The sequence below is a fragment of the Sinohyriopsis cumingii genome, chromosome 18 (assembly GCF_028554795.1).
Source record: "Sinohyriopsis cumingii isolate HCF-2022 chromosome 18, ASM2855479v2, whole genome shotgun sequence".
In the NCBI taxonomy this organism is placed as follows: domain Eukaryota; kingdom Metazoa; phylum Mollusca; class Bivalvia; order Unionida; family Unionidae; genus Sinohyriopsis; species Sinohyriopsis cumingii.
This window is the reverse complement of record NC_142978.1, coordinates 29,575,902-29,600,346: the sequence shown is the minus strand read 5'-3', so window position 1 is coordinate 29,600,346 and position 24,445 is coordinate 29,575,902. Positions and strand designations below refer to the sequence as shown.

The following is a 24,445-nucleotide window of genomic DNA, read 5'->3' as shown; positions in this document are numbered from 1 at the left end:
CCTTCAAAGGCTGAATATAGACATTCATCTTGAGAACTGCTACAGGCTTAAAGATAGATCATTGTGCAATACCTTTCATGCTCCAATGACATATTGTGTCATTGTTTTGCACAAAGATCAATATATATAATCCATTTTTCTTTGTCTGCATTCTCATATAAAAATTACTCAACTTTGGTCCCTGTAAACTGAATTTCCCCCCACCCACCCACCCATACATAAAAGCAACATATTCTGTTAATCAGATGCTTACATCATATGAATGCATTTGCTTGTATTGTGATTGAAGTGTTTTTGTACAGCTAGCTTATCAGGAAAACACATGATACAGGTACAAAGATGTAAATGAACTATTCCTATTTAAAACAAAAGCTTTACACCTATATGTACACCATTAGAACCATTACACAAATATTGCAAAGTATAAATTGTTGGCAGATAGTTCTTTATGCAGAATTTTAATGTTTTATTGAGAATGTTAAATACAAGTAGTTAATGTAATTATGTTGTGCCTTATGCAAATTCTTTATTTTAGACTGCATGGTTCAGACATCTAAAAAAATATAAAAGACATTAAAGATCATAGGTGTTTCATGTACATACACAGATACATATATTATGAGAAACGATTTATATGGAATGTGTCTGATTGTAAAGAGCAAAATTATGTAAGACCATTAAAGAGTAATTAGTTCCACCTATTATTAACCTGAGAACTAAATCAAATATCATAGTTACACAAAGATTGCATGATACATATCTTACTTTTAGAATTTGTCATCCTTGGATAAATGATTTTGTCATCAGCTCTTCAAAATAAAATACATTATTGTATGCATCCGATGGTAGCACTGTTAAATCTTAGAAGGTTTAATAAAAACAAGAACTATTATAACCAATAACAAAAATAATTTTCTTTTCATATGTTCACTAAAGTTTGTACACAGAGGTGTGCAGTACATTTTGCAACAAAGATCTGAATAATCTAATCTTGATACTCGGTAAACAATTTCAACATTTTAAAAACTTACAATGTTTGTTCAGGTCTACAGTTATGTTTAAAATCATGTCTTGAATCTAATTGAAAAGTTAGGGTGTTTTGTTTGTATAGACCCCGACAGAAATGTTACCAGTGAAACAAACTGGGAATGCAAGCAGATAAAAGAATGAATGCAAACAAAATGTCTCATTGCTTTTTACAAAACTGAGAACCATAAATACAATAAATGCAAAAGAATAAATGATAAACATAAATAGAACAAAACACAAAATGCATGTCAAGAATTGATTTGAAACTCAATTATGTTCAATCAACTGCTATATATATCCAGTCAAAGCCTTTTTACATGATAGTCCAGAATCAAAATCTTCACTAACAAGTTTTCTCTCAGAATCAAAATCTTCACTGACAAGTTTTCTTTCCTTGCTAGAAATTCTTTTTGCCGAGGAAGATGTAATAACAGCTATAAATATTATGATATCATCAATGGAAAATGTGTCCGTATAATATTTATTTGAACAAAATGAAGAAAAAATAGAAAATGCAGACTATTACTCAATAACTATATTTTTATATTTATTGCAGTTACTGTTGCTGTTATATTTTGTCATAAATTCATTGCTGTCTTATGCATTTGTTATTTTAGTAAAGTGTATTTTTATAAGCTGTTTTCCTTTCACTTTCTCAAAATCAGATCTGATTAGACACGAGTTGATACAAGGCAATTGTTGTTACACTATATCACATTTTCTGAGCAATCAATGAAAGTTCAAAACCAAAAGAAATCAGATGTCTCATAGACATCTCTCTATCATGTCAGATGAAAATGGTGTTGAGATTCTATATATCACCTATCTTTACGGACTTAGCACCTCTCTATCTTATTGTTAAGTGTCATGCCACAGTGATGTAAATTATTTTTATGATGTGACAGTGTTGAATGCTATGTGATTTACTGTTTGATTAAATCATCCATAATGAGATCAGTATGAAGTAAAAGACAGTGAGACATAATGAAAAAACTGTTTAATCAGATATCTAAATCAGGTCAAAAATAGTATGAGATATAAGAAACAAGAATATTTAATTTTGTGAAAAAGTAAAAACTTCCCATTCATCATAAACAAAGACATGTATCAAACACAGGCAGCAGTATTACAGTAAATTAAGTCAGATTTCATTGGAGTAATACTAATTACATTCCAGTCTGTAAAAGTCAATCAGTTCACTGCATTATGCCTAGTATTCACTACCTAATGTACATGAAGGGTGAACTTGTTTCAGAATCTTACATACTATTTTATTCTTGACACACTTCATATGTCATACAGGTGACTGAGTGGCACCAATGCAAAATACATTAGGCAGTTCTGAATCAAAGTTGGCAGTTTTTGTGAGAAAATTGATTAGCACAGCTAAGTTTTACTATCTCTGTCAAGTATTTATCAATTCGCACTGTCACTGATGGGAAAAAACAAAGAAACAAATAAGCAAACATGAAATCAATATTTTACAGAAAGATAAAGTGTAAATACTAAACAAATACTAAAAATTGCTGCCAAAGGCAAATCTAAACAGCTTTGCTCAGTTACCATCTTCCCAGCTTTTTTAAGGGTTTATAGTCTCTAAACCAGTTCAAAGGTCAGCAGAGAGCTGGGCATGGAGTCAATATATGCCTGAATCAAGTTCACCCCATTAGCAATTCTAATTACTAAACTGCAAATAAGGACTCTGTGGACACTGAGATAGTGAAACAAGATCTATGGTTATGACTGGTCTTTTGTCACTCCCCATTGAGCTCATCCTTGTACTTTTTCTTTTATACTGACTTTCCTTCTTGTAGTTCTGGATTTGTTCATGCTGCTTCCTCTTGAAGAATCCACACTAATAATACAAATATAGAGAGTCAATATGTCATTTATACAGAAATTAGAAACATTTGATCTAGCAAGTGCTTATAAATGAGGAGAATTATCAACAGTTCTTTAAGAAAAATTTATCATTGAAACACTTGGGTCCAAATTTCATTGGTTAAAATGAACCCCTATTGCGAAAGAATCCAAATTTTTTTATATTCAACAATTTACAGACAGTACGGAAGTTTTGATAGTTACTTGTAAAAAAAATGCATGTAACAAGGTAACTGCACTATTGTAAAGGTGAAGAGACAAAGGATGCTTGTAAGGGGTAGAGAAGGCAAAAGGACAAAAACTCGTAGCTCAAAATCTTGAAATAATCCTCCCACCCGTCTGAGTAAAGAGCTACTCAACTAACAAATGCTAAAGTTGTTACTGTTACAAACCTTCCACAAGATGATGATGACAATGATCAACAACAAAATGCCTCCTGCTACTGAGCCTATTATAATCCAAATGTTGATATCACTTGGAGGAATGGAGATCTGGCTTATCACCAGTCTTGTCCTTTTCTGAAGGAAAACATTGAAAAGCTAGTATGATGAGCTAGATAAACTAAGTATTATTCTGTTATTCAAATAATTCAATGGATTAATTGGTCATATACAACTAAGTATTTTATGAATTACAGAACCAAACTATGTATAACAACTAAATGTATTCATTGATAAGTCGACCACAACTCCCTTTTTAGGACTTCAAATAGCCAATTTCTGTTTGACCCACCCGCATGTGGGTAAAATATATGAAATAGTAGGCTTGAATCTAAACCATTTTCATTTTATCACATTTACTTCACATGTACTCTTGGTTCAAAATAGAAATGACTCGGCCAGACTTTGGTCATGGTCACATACAAGGAATTTTCCCCCAAAATGAGCCTTGCTGCATGTATAATTTTCATTCTTTTTAATGTTTTGTCTCGTGTATGGGATGTTGGCATATTTTTGTTTCTTATGCTGAATGCATGGTAATTTTGCTAAATATTAACATTATGGTTCATGGTATTTTAATTATTTGTGCCCTAATATGATGTATGGCTGTCACACACAAACACACACACACATATATAAACTGAATCAGAAATGTTTTACAATAAAGTTATTTCTAAGTATATACTCAAAATAATGGCACTGAAATCATTTATTTAAAACATGGGCTTACCTCAGCAAGTAATTTTTCAGGAATCCTAAAATTCACATTCGGGTCTGATACCTCTGCCTTTGATATGTATGTTATTTCTCGTAGACTCTGCACAAAATATATAAAATGTCAATCATGGTAATTTTCTTATCACTGTACAGTTCTTTAATTCTATATTTGTAGTATCACTGTACATTTCTTTAGTTCTATTCTTTTCTTATCACTAAATTTCTTTGGTTCAATACTTTTATTATCATGGTACATTTCATTGATTCATTACTTTTCTTTACACTGCATTTCTTTCATTCAGTACTTTTCTCATGACTGTACATTTCTTTATTTCTATACTTTTCTTATCAAACCACATTTCAATGCAGTACCTGTCTTATCACAACATTTTAAATTCATTTACTTTTCCTATCACTGTGTATTTCTTTGATTCAGTGATTTTCTTATTACTATATATTTCAGTTCAGTACTTTTCTTATCAGTGTACACTTCAATTCAGTACTTTCCTTATCAGTGTAGATTTCAATTCAGTACTTTTCGTACCACTGTACAATTCAATACAATATTTTTCTTATCACTGTACTTTTCTTTCTTCATTACTTTTCTTATTACTGTATATTTAAGTTCAGTAGTTTTCTTATCACAAATCATTTAAATTTAGATATTTCCTTCTTTTGATAGTTTTATGCACAAATTTCTCAGATTTTTATATTCATGGCAAATCTGAAGTGTCCTTGTTGGAGTAGATGTTCACTGTTTCTTTTGTTTTGAAGAACGGGTTGTTTTTTTAATATATTTTACTTATTATAACTTTTATGATTTTCCAACATCCTATTAAATAAAATGACTTCCAAACTTTTTTCCTGCAATAGTGATGGTGTTGCAACCACAATTACCACAATCCTCCTATTTAGCAAGTGATTTTTTCAACAATTATATAAAGAATCTTAAAGTTCCATTTAAATAATATTTGTGAAAGTAATAATATTAAATGCCACAAGCAGCTTACAGCAAGTGGCATATTTGTACCAATAAATTTCACAAACGTTTATGAGACACAATTTTATGATTCCATTTGTCACATGATAAGGAACAAAAGCCAGATTGCAGCATGTATATGCTAGACCCTGAGGCTAATTATTCACTTCATAAATGTTGCGAGTGTCAGCCTTGCGAATAATGAGTGTCAAAGCGATGTGTACACAGCTGGCAGGCCAGCTTATGTTACGATAGTGTAAGCTGACATCAAAAGGACGTGTGGGAAGCCAGTTATATATAACATAGCCATAGGAACTTGTTACTGGCGCCTTATTTGGCATGAATTGCTGGTGTTGAGCTCAAAGGAACATCAAGTGGGGGTCGTAAATCCACCCTTGAGAGACTGCTGGGGAGGGGGCAATGTCTGCTAATTATGTAGACCATGGGTGAATCGACATCCACTCACAATTGAGCAATGCTTGGCCACCATTGGTTGTTGTTGTTGTTGTAGGGTTTAACGCCATTTTTCAGCACATGAAAGGCTATACATGGCGGCCAGTATTAATGGTGGAGGAAGAACCCGGGAAAACCCCGGAAAGAACCAACGACCCACGAGAAGCTACTGGCAAGCTTTCTCACATACCAACATTAGTTGAATCCGAGACTCAAACCCATGCAGGCCGAATTTAAAATGCAGTGATCCGTAACGAAGAGTTCTTTACACCACTCGGCCACTCGGGGGCCCTGCCACCATTGGAATAGCAAGTTTAAATCTAGTGTCTTGAAACTAAATGTTAGTAGTCGCTAAACCATCTTGCGGGAATTACATAAGGAAGTTATAAGCTACTCCGACATCATTCGAAATTGGCAGGAAACAATGTTATTCTGGGAATTACAAAGGAGCTTCAGAAAGGAAGCTTTAAGGGACCGGAGGAGCTGTAGGAGACAAGAAAAGGAGAGAATGGAAGTGGAGGAAGTGAAAGGGTGAAGGACGTGGTTGTTGGACTGAAAGGGTACTGGGTACCAGTCAAGAAATACTACTGATGAGTAGAAACACAGGACAGGAGGAAAATCTATCACACTAAGTCAGATGATGAAATAGGCCATCTGAAAGACGAGTGATAGGGTTTTGAATATTGAATTTCATTTGAGGTAAGACTATCTGTAATTGAATGATATTAAATTTGTTTATTTGAATTTCACCTTTTGTGTATTCAGTAATTTAACTGTCGGCATCACTGACTGGGGGCTCAGAGCTTTGCATCTCTATCACTATTTCAATTTCTAACAAAAACGAGCCAGGGTAGGTCTTCTGTAATAATTAAAGATATACTGGGAGCACCCCACCCAAACCTAAGGTAGCCTACAAGACCTTTACACTATTTATCACATACAGTTAATGAGCATGTTTTGATAAATTACTTTAACACTAAAACAGGTTGAGTGTAGTCATTACCAAAAGTCATGGTCCAGTGACCTTTATATTTAAGCTTTATCAACAAAAATCATGTATACTCCAAGTTCATCTTGAAGATAAGGTTTGATAAATGTCTATATAAATGTGTAAATATCTACAAGTCTAATGACATATCACTGATAAAATATATCTGGATACATAATCATTAGCTAGGTAGATGGACTGACAGATGCGGAGACAATATGTCTGTCAGGTCTCGCTTCAAAATAACATACCTCATATGCAAACAAATAATTAGAAGCCAATGATAATATTAAATGGATGTTATGTTTTTAAAATACTCTTATAAAGCATACAACCATTTCTGTATTTCAGATATATACATTAACTGTTGCTATAAACAAAAATCAGTATTACATATCAGATGCATATTACAGTTACTGTAAACAAAAATCATTACTGCATATCAGACACATACATAATAAATGTTATTGTAAGTTAAAATCATTATATCAGACATAAATAATAATTTACTAAACCAAAATCATTACTGCATATCAGATATTTACATAATAACTGTTACTGTAAACTAAAGTCATTACTGCATATCAGACATACATAATAACTTACTGTAAACTAAAATCATTACTGCATATCAGACATACATAATAACTGTTACTGTAAACTAAAGTCATTACTGCATATCAGACATACATAATAACTGTTACTGTAAACTAAAATCATTACTGCATATCAGACATTTACATAATAACTGTTACTGTAAACTAAAATCATTACTGCATATCAGACATACATAATAACTGTTACTGTAAACTAAAATCATTACTGCATATCAGACATACATAATAACTGTTACTGCAAACTAAAGTCATTACTGCATATCAGACATATATAATAACTGTTACTGCAAACTAAAGTCATTACTGCATATCAGACATACATAATAACTGTTACTGTAAACTAAAGTCATTACTGCATATCAGACATGTACATAATAACTGTTACTGTAAACTAAAATCATTACTGCATATCAGACATATACATAATAACTGTTACTGCAAACTAAAATCATTATTGCATATCAGGCATATACATAATAACTGTTACTGTAAACTAAAATCATTACTGCATATCAGACATACATAATAACTGTTACTGCAAACTAAAGTCATTACTGCATATCAGACATATACATAATAACTGTTACTGTAAACTAAAATCATTACTGCATATCAGACATATACATAATAACTGTTACTGTAAACTAAAGTCATTACTGCATATCAGACATACATAATAACTGTAACTATAAACTAAAGTCATTACTGCATATCAGACATACATAATAACTGTAACTATAAACTAAAATCATTACTGCATATCAGACATATATATAAAAACTGTTACTGTAAACCAACAATCATTACTGCTTTTCAGCTGTATACATAATAACTGCTACTGTTAGTTAAAGTCATTACTGCATATCAGACATATACATAATAACTGTTACTGTGAACAAAAGTCATTACTGCATAACAGACATACAGCAGCAGGGAAGTTGTACAGACCAGCCGTTCCAGCCAAAATAAACCTTCCTGCGAGAACTTTCTCCGTAGAAGCCTCAGATTTCACTTTTGAGCCTTCCTACGAAAATTAATTTGCGTAAAATCCCCGCCGAGTGCAATTTTTGTGTGCATTCAAGCAAGGAAAAAAGGAAGATTTTCTGGGGGGGGTCCGGGATATTTTTTTGTGTTAGTGTGATTTTGCATCTTTGGGCTGCATTGGCCAATTTTACGTCGCATTAAAATAATATACTTGAAAATAATATGAGTCAGAAAACTAGCACAGTTGGAGAGCCTCATTCCGCTAGATTAGCGCGAGAGCAATTAGCTGCAGTAAAGAAACTTATCCCGACAAAACAATTATTTAAGAGAAATGTTCGTGATTACGAAGATACGCAACGCGGAATTGCTGAGATATCGTCGAAATGGCTAAAACCAGTAACTGGAACAATCGAGCAAGTTGTATTTGGTGACGAAAAAGATCCAGATACCAGGAAAAAGGGAATTTTTCCCATGTTGAAAGGTATCGAGGAACAATCACGAATATTACCGGAGCGATTAGCAATACTAGCACAACAACAAGGGCAACAACCTGCAATTGATTCTGGAGCAAGTAAGGGAAAACCTGGAGTAGGAAAACCTGGAGTAGGAAAGAGGAAGTTTAATATCGATAATTTAAGAGAAAATTTCACCGATGAGGGATGGGAAATAATATCACGACCGCTCTCGACACTGTATGATATAGATCGATTTGGTCAATTTGCGGAAGATTATTTTAGTTATCGAGATGAATTTTTGACTGGAATAGGAAAAAAAAGATATGCAACTCGTGACAGTTGGTATGGTATGTTATATAAAGTTTATACGGGAAAAACACAGGTGAGTAAGGTAACGGATCCATTTTACAGAAGATTTTTAGCAGCAGCAAGAGATACATATAACTATAATACGCAACAAGCGAAAGAAGAAAAGCAGCGAGCAAGGGAAGAAAAACAACAAGCGAAAGAAAGAAGACAACAGGAGAAGGAAGAAAAAGCTAAAACTTCACGGAAGGGAAAAGCAAAATTAAAAGAAGATATTCAACCACAGGAGGAAGATATTCAACCACAGGAAGAAGAATTTCAACCACAGGAATTAGGAGCCAGACCAAAAGAAAGAGGTAGACCTCAGAAAAAGGAGAGAAAATCAAAAAAGAAACAAGATAAGAGCGACCAGGAACCAATAATTCAACCAAGCGAATATAAACCACTTGCGGACGAGGGCAAGAAAAAAATTGTACCTCGTTCAGGATCAATTGATCGTACTTTACCCGCTGATATTTATTTGAAGGAAAACATCATAGAATCGCTCAAGGGTGATTATTCAAAATTAATTGTCGCTGCGGATGATTCTCCAGCAAATAGAATTATATTTTTGCGAGACCAATTTGTTAATATAGTCAGAAGTGGAGATTGGCCGGCGATAATTTATTTTGGTAGTTTAAGAAAACCGATAGATTATTACGATCAAGGATTTTTAAAATTTTTAAAGGAGATTGATGAATATAAAGAAATAAAAGCGGCAAGAAGCCCGGTATCAGAGGTAGGAAGTTCGGTATTCGAGGTAAGTAGCCCGGAACCAGATACTCGTAGTAGGGTGAATATTCTTCGCGACCTTCATTGGCACGGTGTTAATATACCACCTTATTATCAAGGTAGCGAAGGTCAGTCTTTTCGCTCCTCCCCTCCTCCATTGCCACCGCAATCCCCAAAACCAAAGACAGGAAGCGGATATACCATTTGCCCTGACAGCGTTGTCAACGATGTGTCTCGCCTTGAAGTATTAATCGGAGGAAAACGAGCCGGAAATAACTCTCGTGAAATAATCAACGAAGCCTCAGATATTTGTCAGCGATTATTTCGCGGTGGCGTCATCAACTCTCATATTTATAAGGAGTTCGTTGATGAACTCATCGATTAAAACAACATAATTGAAATAACATGATTGTTCACAAGCATCAGCGCAGACCTAAACAGGTCCGCATAGTAAACTCTCGATTGCCTGTATACAAATATATCCACGGCAATGGATTCGGCGATATCATTGGAAGTCTCGTTACGCGAGTAATACCTAAAATCGGACCCACGATCAAACAATTCGCGTCAAAAGCAATAGGAAAGATCGGCGAGACTGTCATTTCTGGTATTGGTAATTTGGCCACTAAAGGCTTCGATGTTGTCAAAGGCAAAATATTAAATTTAACGCGTAAAAAACAACCCGTCAAATTACCTAGCACCAGCGAAATGCCACCCGAAATCAGCAAAGCCATAAACGACGCAGCAAATAAAAAAATAAATGATCTGGCACAGGAAGTTGCTAACACAAATCTAGCACAGGAAGCTGCTAAAACAAATCTCGTAAATACAAGTTTTATTTCAGGCAGCGGTCTTCGTTTTAGATGAGAATCTTATTAATAAATGTTCGCACAAGTGTCAAACGAAGTGTTCGACATGGACGAGCCTGTAGGTAGGGACACATCCGTGCGAGATTTCCAGTATTTCTCGTACGACGCAGTTGACCCAAATACACCTAATCGCTTGGAAATTCAAGTCCACGACACAACGAGATATTTTCTTCCATCTGAGGCATATATTGAATTTGGTGGTGAATTAAGGAGAAATAATGATACCAATTATCCAGCAGATTCCAAAGTTGGATTTGTCAATAACGGAATTATGGCTTTATTCAAGAGCGTCGCCTACATGATTGATGGAAGAGAAATTGAATCAATTATAAGTAACGCTGATGTTGCAACGACGGTGATAGGTATGGCCAGATATTCGGATGATTTTACCAGGTCAGCTGGTCCTAGTATGATGTTCGCCAAGGATAATAACGACAGTGCCGATCATATCCAGTATAACATCGCTATACCGAATGATGCAGCTGGTGTTAATCCCGCCACCCAGATGGCGGTAATGATCGACACCAATTCCAATTACAATCTCGGATTTGCCACGCGGAAATCTATGTTGATTGGTCCTAGTTTAAGATTCTCCTGTGCAATTCCTTTATCTCATATTTTTGGATTTTGTAGACACTTCAGAAAAGTTATCTACGGAGCGAAACACACGATTTCGTTTGTTCGAGATGATACGGGTAATAACAGAGCTATCTGGAGAGACAATAATACTGTTCCTGATGCGGGTAAGGTAATCCTAAACAAATTTACCTTGTGGATGCCAGCGATAACTCCATCGATACTAGTGGAAAAAAAATTATTGTCATTCATGAATCAGGGTGGTAAATCCGTTATGTCTTGGTTAACAACAACAACCGACGCTACTGATATTAATATTAACTGAATATTTACCTGGCGAATTGCATCACAGCAGGGTTTCTCGGCACCTAGACACATCTTTGTAGTTCTTCAAAATGCAAATAGATACGATCAAACTCACAGTCATATGATATTTGACAATTTCGCAGCAACAAACGTATCACTGAGAATAAACGGCCAACAGGAACCATCCGAGGAAATATCAATTGATTTTCCCACCTATTCGACGGCCCGTGCATATCATCGCTTGCTAAGTTTCATGGGCCGCGATCAAAATATCGATACAGGATTACAAATATCACAGATGGATTTTAATACTCGCTATCCTATCTACTACTTTTCCTTGGAACATCTCGACCTGGTAAAACAATCCGTTGTCGATATTCATTTCAAAGCCAGAATTGACACAGGTGGACAAGTAGCAAGAGCTATCGCGGTTATTCTCAGCGATAGAACAATGATCTTGGAAGGCATCATCGGCAGAATGAGAGTCATCGATGCTCCTGTCGAGAAAATGTAACAAAATCGAATATTTCTAAATTTAGATTAAGCGATTATTAATATGCCATACGAACACGTCAGTGTAACTCTGACCCCGGGTCAGATGAAAAAGCTCCAATCAGCGATATCAAAGCGATGCGGTATGAAATTAACCTTGAAAAACGATCAAATTCAGGGTGGACCTAACAAACTATCGCTAACCAAAAGTCAACGTGAACGTTTCTCCAAGGCCAAATCAGCAAATTCTGGTGTTCATGTGAGTCTTAGTATAGGCGCCATCAGAGACATGGTCAAAACGGGCGGCATTTTCCCTCTATTTGCCGCTCTTCCAGGGCTGCTAGCTGGGGCTCTTCCGGCAATTGGAAAAGCATTAGGGTTAGGCGCGCTTGGAGGTGTAGGTTCCAAATTAGCACAAAAAGTGATGGGAGGAAGATACGGTAAAAAAAAGGGAAACGGCCTTTACTTAAGACGACCCCCGTACGGATCCGGCTTAAGTCGAGTCTACCAGCCTCAAATTTAGATCTACTTAGCGAAGTAAAGAAAAAAAAAAATAAAATTTTTCAGAGGCGTATTTATGCGGGACCAACTACCAGAAAAACCAAACCCTACCGAGACAGGAATAATAAATCTTGATGCAAATACAGGCCCTGGCACACACTGGGTTGCCTACGCGATTAATCCTCGCGAAGTCGTTTATTTTGACTCGTACGGATTAGCACCACCGAAGGAATTTATCAGTTACGTGTCTTCGTTGAATATTCCAGTTTGGTATTCGACGCTTCCGACGCAGACATTAACGGATCCACCGATATGCGGCCCAGAGTCAATTAACGTCCTCGATGCAATTTCAAAATCATCCGACCCGTATCATAAAATTGTATTTGAATATGCCATAGATAAATATCATGGTTGACATTTACGGTAGATTTATCTACAGGAAGAAGGAAGCAGAAGTGACTGACGTTGATCTATCAAAGTTCGCCACAAGGGATGATATTAACAATCTTCTATCGCTGTCAGAAGTGGATCCTGGCGAAGTTGCTGTTTTTCAGAGCCGCGAAGGAAGATTACAAACCAGCAACGTGAAAATAACTGATATAATCAAGCGAGACGAATATAACGATCGCATTAATCAATTTACTAGCCTGTCAGATTCGGTATCAAAATCCATCGCCGATATTATAGCGAAGTTACCCTTGAAGGCCAATATCGCGGATGTGGAAAAAAAGGACAACGAGCTATCAGCAACGTTGCTTCTAAAGGCCGATAAAACATTACACGACGATCTTCAGGACAGAATGACAAAAAGACTTAACAGGATAAATAACGACCTTAAAAAACTCGACGATGCCTTAGCTAAATTTAGCAAAAAATTTGAGGATGATATAAAAACATCCAGCAATACTTCCTCCGCCGCAAACGAACTAGCAAAGAAAAAAGCCGATCAAGCATCGCATGACGATCTTAGCGATAAAGTGAGAAAAATCAACGAGGATATCACTGAAATTCTCGCCGATATTACCAAAATAAATACCGCGATGGGTCAGAAAATCGATAAAACATCAATCGATGATCTCAGCGAGAAAACGAAAAAAATCAACGAGGATATTACTAAAATCAACGATGAAATTAACGTGGTACGTGAATTAGCGCGTCAAAAATTCGATACATCAGTGTACGACGGAGAAATTCGAGATTTAAGTGCGAAACTTCTCGACGCAACTACAAAAATTAGCGATATTAACACAAAAATATCATCAATGAATCTTGGAAGATTAGCGCGTATTTCGATACCAGCGGAGGTAGAAACAGAAAATCTTCCCTGCCATGTACCATTTGTGGTAAAGACACTAAATTTTACTTGGGAACCCCAAGGTTTCGGATTTGTTTTCATCGCGCCAATTACTGGCGTATATCGAGTATATATTATCTCCGAGATAAAATTTAAGGTAGATGTAGGACAGAATCGTAAAATCCATGAATTCTACCCTGGATTTTTTATTATTTCATTAAGTGAAGATAGCGATACATTATTCGAACTAGAACCACCAGATAGAACCACCACAGGACCAATCCCCTATTTTGTAATTTTCGAATATTTATCGGGATGGTCCACAGTTGGTATTCCGGGATAAACACAATTGGTAATTCCGTAATTGTTATTGTAGATACTAATAAAATGACCGCATCGGATTACCGTTACAATCAGGCGCGTTCATGGCAGGATTCGCTAAAAAAACTTCTCGACGAGTATCAGGTAAAAATAAAAAAATATCAACGCAGATTAATTGCCATCGATGTCGCCGTGTACGCGGTAAGTGCAATAATCGCCGGTGCGGGAATAATCTTATCCGCGGTAACAACAATCGCGCCGATCGCAGCAACGATAATAATATCATCGACAACGACAATCGCCGGTGTTCTCAATATCATCGCGAAAAAAATATCCTCGTGCACGAATGAGAAATTATCCCTGTACACGAGTAAATTATCCCAGGTCAACGGCGCGTATTCAAAATTATCGTCGCTGCTTTCTGAGAGTCTCAACGACGGCGTTATATCCGACCTAGAATTTTCTTCGATGATAAGTATTTACTCCGAGATTGAACAAATAAATATTAATAGTAATGTCCGAACTAGCCCAAATCGTGACAAACACGACTCCGCTGACAACAACGCTGATATCGGCAAGCTCAACCAGGCCAGAATTTAGTATCGATTTTCCAACACCAATTAGCGTTAAAGAAATTGCGCTGTCACAATTACGCGTCTATAACAGCTGGCCCAATGTTAGATCGAAATCATTTGGTAGATTATCGTCGAATAATTCGCTTGTTTTTGCCAATAAAAACCGTCCCGATGGAACTCCCGATTGGATCGTCGTTGGCATACCAACAGGCAGTTACGAAATTGAGCAACTAGGTAAGGAACTTACCAGTAGAATATCAAATATAACCGGCGATGCTACTCCAGGAATAAAAATATCCTCGCACGATCCAACGTTGTCGTCGATAATCGAAGTAAAATCGCCATATATCGTTGATATTTACCAGTCATCGATTAGGACAGTTCTAGGTTGGCCCGAAATCGCACCTCTGGCAAAACCAGAAAAATCTGATTTTATTATTCCAGGTTGGCACGAGGAAGCTCCTCCAGAACTACCGGAACCAAAAAAATCAGATTTTATCACCGACGAAGGATGGTACGGAGATATCAAACACAAGCCTCTGATCCACAGCGCCATCAACCTCATGAATAACCACAAATTTAACCTGGTAATGTTCGCTTTTACTTTTAGGGACGAAAGAATTCTCTCGTGGTTGCCTCTTCCTAAAATTCCCCCCGGTGTGAAAATCTTCGACGCTACCAACATTAACAGGATAATAGCCCCCATAGACGGTATCTTGATAAGAAGAACCCTCGACGAATTTATTCAAGAACATAAATTACAATTAAATTTATTGCGGGAATCCTTTCATGAATGCATCTTAAATAAATCAGGCTCATGTAGCGAAATTATCGGACGCGTGAAGATTTTAAATCAACTCACGAATGATGTTGAATATTATCATGGTATGTTCATTCGGGCGATAGTCGACGATATATCAATTGCCGATTATGTTCTTCCTATTAGCAAATTCGAGTTGATCAAAAATTCAGGAGAAAAACAAAAATTCATGAGAGTATTTGAATTAACCGAGGAAACGCTACCAAATTTCAAATTTCCCGATTATGATGTTGATGAAATGAGAAAATCCGTCACTGATACCATCGATGATTTATTTCCGAAATTACATGCCGCGTGGACTAAAAAAATACAATCAGAATCGATTCTCAAACACGATAATGATCCTGCCAGGCAAGGGCGGCATATCTCGCCGGGTATCGTTAACATAACGGAAGTTATCGCGATTTATCTTCACGCGGATGTTGTTGAAAACAGCTACAACGTTGATTCGTCTGTGTCAGAGCAGGCACAGCAGGGATTTATCTTATATTCGTTTTCACCTAGCGCATCTCCGGGTTTTTTGATAATAAAAGAGCCAGTAAATCCGTTTTATCTGCGATGTCACAATCGAATATTGTCGAGGATAAATTTCAAACTGACGGATCAAAATGGACATTTGCTTGATGTACGCGGGGAAACGCTAAGTATCAACTTGCTGGTAAGATCATAGAATCAAAGATTCTTAAATCTCTCCACGGGAAAAAAACAGGCCAAAAAAATAAATAAAAACCAAGGAAATTTTCAAAATTAATATATTTTTTTAATTTTTGTTTTTTTTTGTTGCAGAAATCTTCAAGATTCCTTGACTTTTTCATCGACCAGCTTTTTCAGCTGCCTGACACGCGAGCTTGTAATTTTTCTCGATTCGTATGCGTCTGATAAAATCAACCTAGCTTTTTCTACCAGCTTCGATAATTTAACAAAATCCTCGATTTGATCATCGCTGACAGTCGCAAGTGATTGATACATGGCAATTTGGATCTTTTTTATTAATTTGTACTCTGACGGCAGCGTGTATTTATATTCGAGTTTTCCCTGAACAATCGTCTCGAATTCGGATCGGATTTTATTCGCGTCCAACTCCGAGGGAAGATTTATATTTTTTTTTCTCAGGTCATCGATAGCTTCGATGATGTTATTTATATTCTGTTCGTCCATTATATAATTTTTGTAATATTTAATTAATTTTTATCCTCACTTTCCGAATCGAATATTATCGGAATATAGGAAAACTCGATCCACGCACCGAGGTCATATGAAAACGTCGCCCTGTGTATTTTTTCTGCTGCATATCGTACCGAGACGGTATTAATACCGAAGTATCTTGCAGCGGCCCTCATCGACTCAAATACAAGCTCATTGCCTGTTTCTCGATTTACTGATTTGACCGACTTAGCCGATCGCGCACCACCGGTATTGCCGGATCTACAATTTTCACTCTGAGTTACTGCTCGAATGTTAGATAGCTTGTTGTTGAGTTTATTTCCGTCAATGTGATCGATGACAAGTCCAATTTTTATTGGTCCGTGATAGCACTCGTATACGAATCTGTGATTGAAGTACCTTGCGCCTCTTCTTTTATCATTTTTGTTGACGGTAAATCTGAGATATCCATTGATATCAACATTACCAACACGATTCTTCGTTTTGATATTTCTGACAATACCATCCGATGATGACTCGTATCCCATGATCGTAGGATGAGATTTAAACTCGCATGTCATTGTTGTTGGAGGAATCGTTGATTTCAAGTTCATTATATAATAATTATATGTCTAAATCATAATTTGCTTTGAATCGATTAATATAATCTTCTTCACATGTTATAACCGACGAGGATCTCTTTTCGTAATATCTTCGTAATTCCCGATAATTTTTCCCTCCACAGGATAAACATAATCGGGTCTTTCCTCGAGTGCCAACTTGGCAAACTAAGCAACGTTGTGGTCCTTTACTGCCACGTCGAATTGCATATATGTGAGCGCCGCAATAATCGCCTCTGCAGGATTTGTCGCATGATTTTGTTGATCCGATTGTTATCCATTTGCAATGCATATTATAATTTAAACATTTGTCTAAAATATAATCATGGATGCATTTGATCTTGATGAGGCAGAATATATCATTCCTGAGGTTGATCGGGCCAAGAAAGAATTCTTCGATGATGGAGCTGTTCATGTTTGGTCGACTTGGAAAACTAACTCTGTTGATGCTACGATGAATCTGGAGCGAGCCAAGAAAATAATCGAGCACATAAAAAACGAACATAAAGAAGAGCGATTTATCTTCGGAATAAAATTTATCGCACAAATGCCGGACGACACTTGGATTATTCGCGATAAACGAGATCCCGTGCGTGGCGGTAAGAAAAACGTCATTCTCGATAAAAATTCTAAGCCCGGATTGTTATTGGGAATCGACGGTCCTTATTATGCCAGGGCGTATCCATCCAGCGCTGTTGTTTATGGAATTTATCGGCTGAATAATAATCCTGACGCGAAAAATCTACCTGCGATGAAAGAATCGCCGAAGATAAACTGCGTGGCTGAGCGTGTTATCGAACACATGAAAAACGCACGACGTGGATCTGGTCTGACCCAGTTGAGGTTGAATAAAATTAACGCGTGGGCGAGGACCGTCGCTGATGGTGCATCGGTGGATGATGTGGCTGCGTTGAGTAAAAAACTTAAATTTCCAATTACCGTGAAAACGCTATCGGGAGAAATATTATACTCGTCGCCGTATAGATCCCGAGGAGCACCAATCGAGATTGTCGATCACAATTCCCATGCGTGGTCGCAGTCGGTAATGATATTTCCACGGGATCGTGTGGTTAAATTTTATCCCACAGATAAATTGTATCCCACAGATAATAAATCTGCGGAATTTTCTGTGAAGGACAATTCCGATGCCATGTTTAGATTTATCAAAAAATTGAGCTCGTCTGATCCAATATCAATTTGGTTATTCTCGAGCGAAGAAAAATACGATCAGTTTATATTGCCATGCGGCGATATTTACCGTGATGAAATATTACACGAATTGATGAAAAATCTCGCGGTGAAATATTCGTCGAATCCCGATCAGCTACTAACGAATTGCTTTACGGTTCCATCTGTTGCTGCTCACGCTGCCAGAGAGAGAAACTCGTGGAAACCTACGAGGAATGAATATCTCGCTGATATTCAACTTAGCTGCATCGAATACGGCCATGGCGGATTGTGGAATACCAAGTATTATTTCGAAGATATGATCTCCGTTGACATGAGCGCGTGTTATCCTGGAAGTTTCCTCGGATATGGCGATTGTGCGGATTATTTTGCTAAATTTGGCCATCCTACCAGCGAGATGACGAGAGTAGCGATTAATGGACCGTTGCCTGATTTTGTCATGACCGGATTCGCTTGTGTTACTTCGTTCGAGTTTGCTGAAAATTTGCATAAAATTTGCTATATTTGGTTCGGTAGGCATTTATCCCAGCGTCGTTGGGTTCCTACGGTGTTGTTGAGATATATGCTGGATTCATCGATGTTAGTATCGTTGACAGTGAGCGAGGCAATTATATCATACAGGAAACAAACTAAGGTGTGGTTGCCGACGGATTGTGACAACGCGAAAGATATCGGAAGAAAAATAATTGGCAAATTTACTCAAGGAGGATCCGTTGATCATAAACACCGACACGCTAGGTTATTTATCAATGACGCCGAGATGGATTTTATTATCGCCGATACGGTATCGCGAGGAATATTCTGCAACAGAGAGAATATTATCATCGACGGAGCGAAGTTAGGTACCGTGATTAGTTACCTTGATGGAGAATCAGCGCAGTATACGCATTTGCGGTCGTCGATGCTCGCTTATGTGAGTATAAATTTACTGTCAATGATAAATAAATTTTCTGATATCGCGGTAAGAGTTGCAACGGATTCGTTTTATATCGATAAAAAATACCAATACAAGCTAGAAAATTTAATCACCGATGGTAGCTCTTGGGGGACTTGGAGGATAAAAAACGAGGATATTCTAGATTATTGTGAAGACGCCGATGTCGAAGATTGCGATAAATTTCATCGAGATAAATTTGAGGAAATATCGACGGCTGCATCTGCATTTGACCCAATTTCACGTAGCAAATTCGTTTACATGAATGGTCCTGGTGGTAGCGGTAAAACAACGCGAGCGATAAATTTTTTTGCAAACTCCGATATGATCGTGTTGACTCCGACTCATAGATTAGCGCGAGAAATAAAGCAACGCGGGGTTGGTTCTTGCACGTATCATAGTTATTTCAAATACAGCGGTGGATTATGGGATTCGGCTCGCATGGGAAACAAATATATCAACAAGATCATAATATTTGATGAAATTTGCACGGTAAATCTAGTCACGCTAAAATCGATATTGACTTGGCTGGAGGGGAAAAATACCGCCGTGGTAATGTGCGGAGATCACGGTCAGCCTGATCCGACTGATGGTGAATCGCCTCATGAATGGCTCAGAAGCTTCGTTGACTATTATGAAGAGATCGACGCCGATTACAGATCAACTGATATTTTACTGACCGAATTTAAGAAATTAATTCGATTACAACCGAATAAAATTCAATGCGATGTGATGAGAAGAATAATCGACGAAACTCCGATGGATGATTTTCTAAATTTGTGGCGTCCCGATCATCTAATCGTTGCTAGTAGGAAAATTGTTCGTGATATTATCCAGGAAATGTTATTTAAGTTGCATTACGAGAAATTTCCAACGTTGCAGGTGCCGTTATGCTATAGGCCCGCTGATACTAGGAAACAAAATATCAGTGTTACTTTACCCTGCGGAGAGGAAAAAATCTTGGTCTTGAATGATATTATCCTCGTTGATATTAATCTTGTTAATGACGCGATAAACGCAGAAAAATCGCCATGGAAACTTGGATACGCAACAACGATACATTCATCGCAGGGATTGACCGTGCATGGCCAAGTTTGGATCGTCGATGATAGAATTTCCTGGTCAAATTTGGTATATTTAGCCGTGTCGAGAGTAAGAAAATTATCTCAGTTAGGTAGAATTCGAATAAATCACATTAGTGACGCTGGTGGTAGTTGAGTATCTTTCGGTATTATTTGTAATTCCTCCTTGGTAAATCCGCGTTGTGGCGCTAGCAAATCTAGAATATAAATTGCTGGTCTTCCCGATGATCTTGTTACGGCTGATATTTTGTGTGTTGTGACGCTCCAGTTTGGATCGGTTGCTCTTTTTCTGCCTCCCTCGGCCTCGCCTTCTTTATATAAATACCTGACCGTGACGCTACCTAGCACAGGCGGAATTGTGGAATCTCGCTTTAGGGGTATATTCGATTTTGTAATTGCAATTGCAGGTTTCATTGCTATTGTTCGAGTTACTTCGTTATTTAGCGCGTTAATCACGTGAGGCAATCTTGATACCCAATCATGAGATCGATTATCTTGAATGAATTCACGCGCGTACTGATATCCGAATAATCTTTCCGCGAGTGTTTTGTTGAATCTTTCGACGATAGCTTGATTGTGATGAACACCTACAATACCGCGACGGATTTTAACATTATTCTTTTTCATCAGTGAAGTAACCGCACCAAGAAATTCTCGACCCGGATCAACCTGGAGAAGCTTCGGCCATGTCAACGGGGATCGTGAATAAATTTCGCTAAACGCCTTAGCGATCTCCGTTGCTGTTTTATTCGATAATGGCTCGGCTTCTTTATACCTGCTAGCGATATCAACGACTGTCAGAACATATTTGTATGTGACTCCGTCGACGGTATCGTAAGGAAGAAACATAAGATCAGCCTGATGGACCTCATTAGGAACACTGACGGTGAAACTTGCATATGGTATTTTCTTAGGCGGAGGAAGATATATTTGCCAAATTGCCTGTTTCGATAACCACGATTCAGCAACGGATTGTTTTACTTTAGCGGCCTTGGCGAGTTTGGCTATTGCTGATTTTCCTCGCCAAAATCCTCGCGGAGAATAATATATCTGCTCCATTATTATTTACCAGCACCGAATACTAATTTACCTTTCATTGCGCCTTTTATCAACCATGTTGCTAATTTCTCTTTGAAACTTTTATCGGGAATCGCGTCTAGTGCGTGAATTAGCTTGATATCAGCGAGATGTCTTTGTTGTAAATCTCCGCTGCGATATGCGAGGTCGTGGTAGTAACAAGCGCTATCGATGGCGTTTACTGGATCTTCGCCTTGATTTGGTTGGTCATTATCATCGAGTCTTATATCGAGTCTTGTTCCGGGTCCACAATAATTGTATCCTGGTAGATGCTTCTCTCCGGGATATTTCGCCCAGGGAGTTCCGGGTAGATTTGACAAGGAGGAGGCAATGTCTCCTCCGGTTCTACTTTTTTTTTTTACAAATTTAAACTTGCGAGTCTTGCAAACTTCGCATTCCCCCTTGATTGCGTTTCTGTTGTTGCGTGTGACAATTTCGATTGGATTTAACGTAGCTGTGTGAGTGCGACACTTAACACAATATAGATCCATGTATTCTAGTAACATGAATGTAATTGACTTTTCCGCCACGAAGCGACGCGAGCAAATAAAACATAACGCGGTATTACCAAATTCGATAAGGATGATAATTATTGGCCCGTCTGGTTCTGGAAAAACGCAGTTGTTGCTAAATTTGATAATGCGATGGCTGAAATGGGACAAGTTGTATTTGGTTGCACCGTCCGTTGACGATCAGCGATGTTATCAGGTGCTAAAGGAATTTAGCGACAATACCGATGAGGGCACAATCGAATTTATCACAGACATTAATGAAGCTCCAACCGTGGAAAATTTAGACGGCGATGTTAATAATCTCGTCGTATTCGATGATGTTATGCTGGACAAGCAGACCAATCCGGCTAGGATATTTTCGCGTGGCAGACACAAGAACACCGATGTTATTTACGTGACACAGCGATACACGCAGATTCCCAAGGTGATCAGGGACAATTGTAATATTTTATCGGTGTTCAATGGCGTAGACACACACACGCTGAGAAATATCCATCAGACTTGGTGCAACGGCGACATGGACATAAACAAATTCAAAAATTTATTCAGTCGCGCTCAGGCAACGCCGCATGGTTTTATCACGATCAATCTTCATGATCCGCGTAGTAGATATCGAATCGGTCTCGATCAAATTTATTCATGACAAATGCAGCCCAAAGATGCAAAATCACACTAACACAAAAAAATATCCCGGACCCCCCCAGAAAATCTTCCTTTTTTCCTTGCTTGAATGCACACAAAAATTGCACTCGGCGGGGATTTTACGCAAATTAATTTTCGTAGGAAGGCTCAAAAGTGAAATCTGAGACTTCTACGGAGAAAGTTCTTGCAGGAAGGTTTATTTTGGCTGGAACGGCTGGTCTGTACAACTTCCCTGCTGCTGACATACATAATAATGTGCTTTTAAAATAATGTAGTGAAAAATCTGCATCGAATAATGGAGTGAAATTAAAACATCTACCTTATCTGATGGAATGTTTTTCTCAACAATGTTAATATTCACATCCACGGTTTTCTTTTCTTCTCCTTTTACAGCACCTATATTACACGTGACTAGATGACACTGATAGTTTGTACAAGTCTACAACACAAAAAAAGATTTTCATTGGATTTATTCTTTCTGTACATAAAACATGTAAAAAGTTTATTATTTGATATTAAATTACCGATAAACTAAGAGTCTCAGACATTATAATTTACAAATATAAGACAATATCTCCAATCCTTGACATAAGGATTGGGGGTATTTGGAACAATGAAAATCAGAAACAGATTCAACTGAAGAAAATGAATTGCCCATTCAAAATATGACAAATAATTTAGCTTCAAAATAAACATAAGGAAAGTGAAAAATGTTAATATGAATGGATGATCTGTGAAGAAGAAATAATCATTATGTGCTATCATGATGTAAGAGTCCTAACATGTTTCACAATATATAACTATGCTAGCTTTTCCATGTAAATGTCTTTGCAGTTAGTTTTGTCAGTTTAATGCTTTTTTTGTGCTTGCTCTCTAAACAATTTAATCAAGAAATATACTGTACGCAAAACTCAATTCTAACTGCAAAATGAAATAAAAATCAATCAGTCTACTAATTAACTAACTGCATTCATCTGGCTAGTAATAAATATCCATACAAAATTTCATCTTGCTGTGTGTTTTAATTTGGTAGATATTTACATTTTCAGTTGATCCAATTAACTGACCCAGATCTTGTATTGATAATGCTTCCAGTCTGGGATCTGATCTCACCTAGTCATAAAACATTGCAATGATTGCAGCCAAGTCTGTCTACAACATATCATTGCAGATATGAACAGTTTTTATGCGGTTACTGATACCCAATGTGGCTCTTGGGTTACAGTCAGATGAAATGGCCTTTGGCAATGTGCAAAGTATCTTTCCATATCAAATCTGAAGATTAACAACTTGTAAATCCCTGTGGAATAACACGTCCTTACCTCATGTTGCCAATTTGAACCATAATGCTATATCAATAAATAATCAAGGAATAATCAATATCAAGAAGACAATCAGCTGTGACTCTCATTTCGAATGGCCATTTTGGTCATGTGACTCAAGTGTCCAGACTAATCATATAACTCATATAATCATTAATTTGTAATGTGACTATTACCATGGTTTAACAAAGTGACATATTAAAAAATGGATGGATTACTTGTACACTGTAACCCAAATTGATCGGAACACTATCGTATTAATCAGTCCATTTTGTAATCTGACATGTTCAACTAGTTGCATGCTGATATTTTTATCATGTGACAGCAATCTGGTCACATGACCAATGAAAACAAAATATCTCCATTAATTTATTACAAATAGATAAACGCATTTCAATATATTATCATGTCTATTGCAAAAATAACTTTAAATTCCACTGTCATGTTTCTAAATTGGTGAACTGAAAGTTTTCCAATCCTGACATCACTATTTCCTGCCTTAGGGAAACAAATAAAGCATGAATTTAAAGAACAGAAAAAGACAATCCATC

The 24,445-nt window shown here is 37.1% G+C and overlaps 1 protein-coding gene across 1 annotated transcript in view; it reads right to left on the bottom strand.

Moving 5' to 3' along the window:
* Positions 1–1,179: 1,179 nt before the first annotated feature.
* The window catches only part of LOC149776299 (integrin alpha-V-like), a 165,587-nt gene continuing 142,321 nt past the window's right edge, over positions 1,180–24,445 (bottom strand). The window contains exons 21-24 of the mRNA XM_089942773.1: positions 22,892–23,011; positions 4,081–4,167; positions 3,303–3,428; positions 1,180–2,884 (exon numbers count right to left, since the gene is read on the bottom strand). Coding sequence (XP_089798899.1) covers positions 2,705–2,884; positions 3,303–3,428; positions 4,081–4,167; positions 22,892–23,011 — 513 coding nt within the window. The 3' untranslated portion in view covers positions 1,180–2,704. The remainder of the gene's footprint in view (positions 2,885–3,302; positions 3,429–4,080; positions 4,168–22,891; positions 23,012–24,445) is intronic.